The 1,116-nt window shown below is 55.6% G+C and overlaps 1 protein-coding gene across 1 annotated transcript; it reads right to left on the minus strand.

Moving 5' to 3' along the window:
- Positions 1 to 6: 6 nt before the first annotated feature.
- Positions 7 to 1,111, minus strand: LOC104121723 (keratin, type I cytoskeletal 42; the record flags this gene model as incomplete). The annotated part of the gene is made up of 4 exons (XM_009647423.1): positions 7 to 120; positions 232 to 357; positions 716 to 877; positions 1,073 to 1,111. Coding segments are annotated over 4 exons (441 nt in total), but the record flags the coding sequence as incomplete, so codon positions are not given.
- Between the last annotated feature and the right edge of the window lie 5 nt (positions 1,112 to 1,116).

Raw genomic sequence — 1,116 nt, forward strand, 5'->3', positions numbered from 1 at the left:
CATCTCACAGCGGATGCTGGCCAGCTCCTCCTCTACAGAGTTAATCTGCCCTTGGATTTGTTGCAGCAGGCAGCCGTAGCGAGATTCGGTTTCTGCCAGGGAGTTTTCCAGAGAGTTTTTCTGGAAGTGGAAATGCAGGAGTTTAGGACCAGAGCTCTACCCATCCCTGCCCCGCGCAGGGGTTTCCCCCTGGGAGGTGGGAAGGGCCCTCGGCGATCCTGCCCCACGTACCGTGCTGAGCTGCGCCTGCAGTTCGATCTCCAGGTTCTGAATTTCACGTCTCAGTTCAGTGAGCTGGTGGCTGCTGGTCTGGATGTCCTGGCTGCTAGAGGTGACCTGCCGATTGACTTCTTCGATCTGCAGGAGTCAAACCCCAGACACACTTTCTGAGTGAGGAAATCCCCTCAGGGAGCGGATGACTGGGAACAAAGATAGACGGGGAGCCTCTCCCTTCCACACTGTCCTCATTGAGGCCAGCCTAGTCATTGCTCCGTCGATGCGGCCACTGCCCCTGCCTTTGCACATCAGGCCTGGCCTGCTCCCCCTCTGCCGCTGCGGTCTTTCGCCAGCAGCTCTGCCCTTCCCATTCCCCAGCTGTGCAAGGGAGGTGGAGGCAAGCAGCGTCCCCCTTTTAGCCAAGGGCATTGCATGCCCGGTACCAGGGTGTCTGGGTTTTCCCACAGGAGGAGACCCCACTTTGTGCATTGCTACGTACCTTGACTTCATACCACTGCTCAACCTCCCTGCGGTTCTTCTCAATGACCTGCTCGTATTCGTTTCTCAGGTCATTCAGTGTCTTTGTCAAGTCTTCGCCGGGGGCAGCGTTGACCTCCACGCTCACGTCGCCACCAGTTTGAGACTGCAGCTGCCTCATTTCCTGCAGAGAGTGCGAAGAGAGAAACAAAGCGCACAGGTCATTTCTTGTGTTGGGGACAGCGGGCAGAGCGGTATCAAGGTTCAAGGGAACACCAGTCACGTGACATAAGGCTGAATTGACTTGCTGTGTAACTTTGAGAACCCTGAAGAATCAAAGGACTGTGTCTTGGCCATGCTAGTTATCATTGGATCGTACCTCCTCATGGTTTCTCTTAAGAGCAATCAGCTCATCCTTCAAGG

Source organism: Egretta garzetta, unplaced genomic scaffold, assembly GCF_000687185.1.
Source record: "Egretta garzetta isolate BGI_Z169 unplaced genomic scaffold, ASM68718v1 C8570328, whole genome shotgun sequence".
NCBI classification, from domain to species: Eukaryota; Metazoa; Chordata; class Aves; order Pelecaniformes; family Ardeidae; genus Egretta; species Egretta garzetta.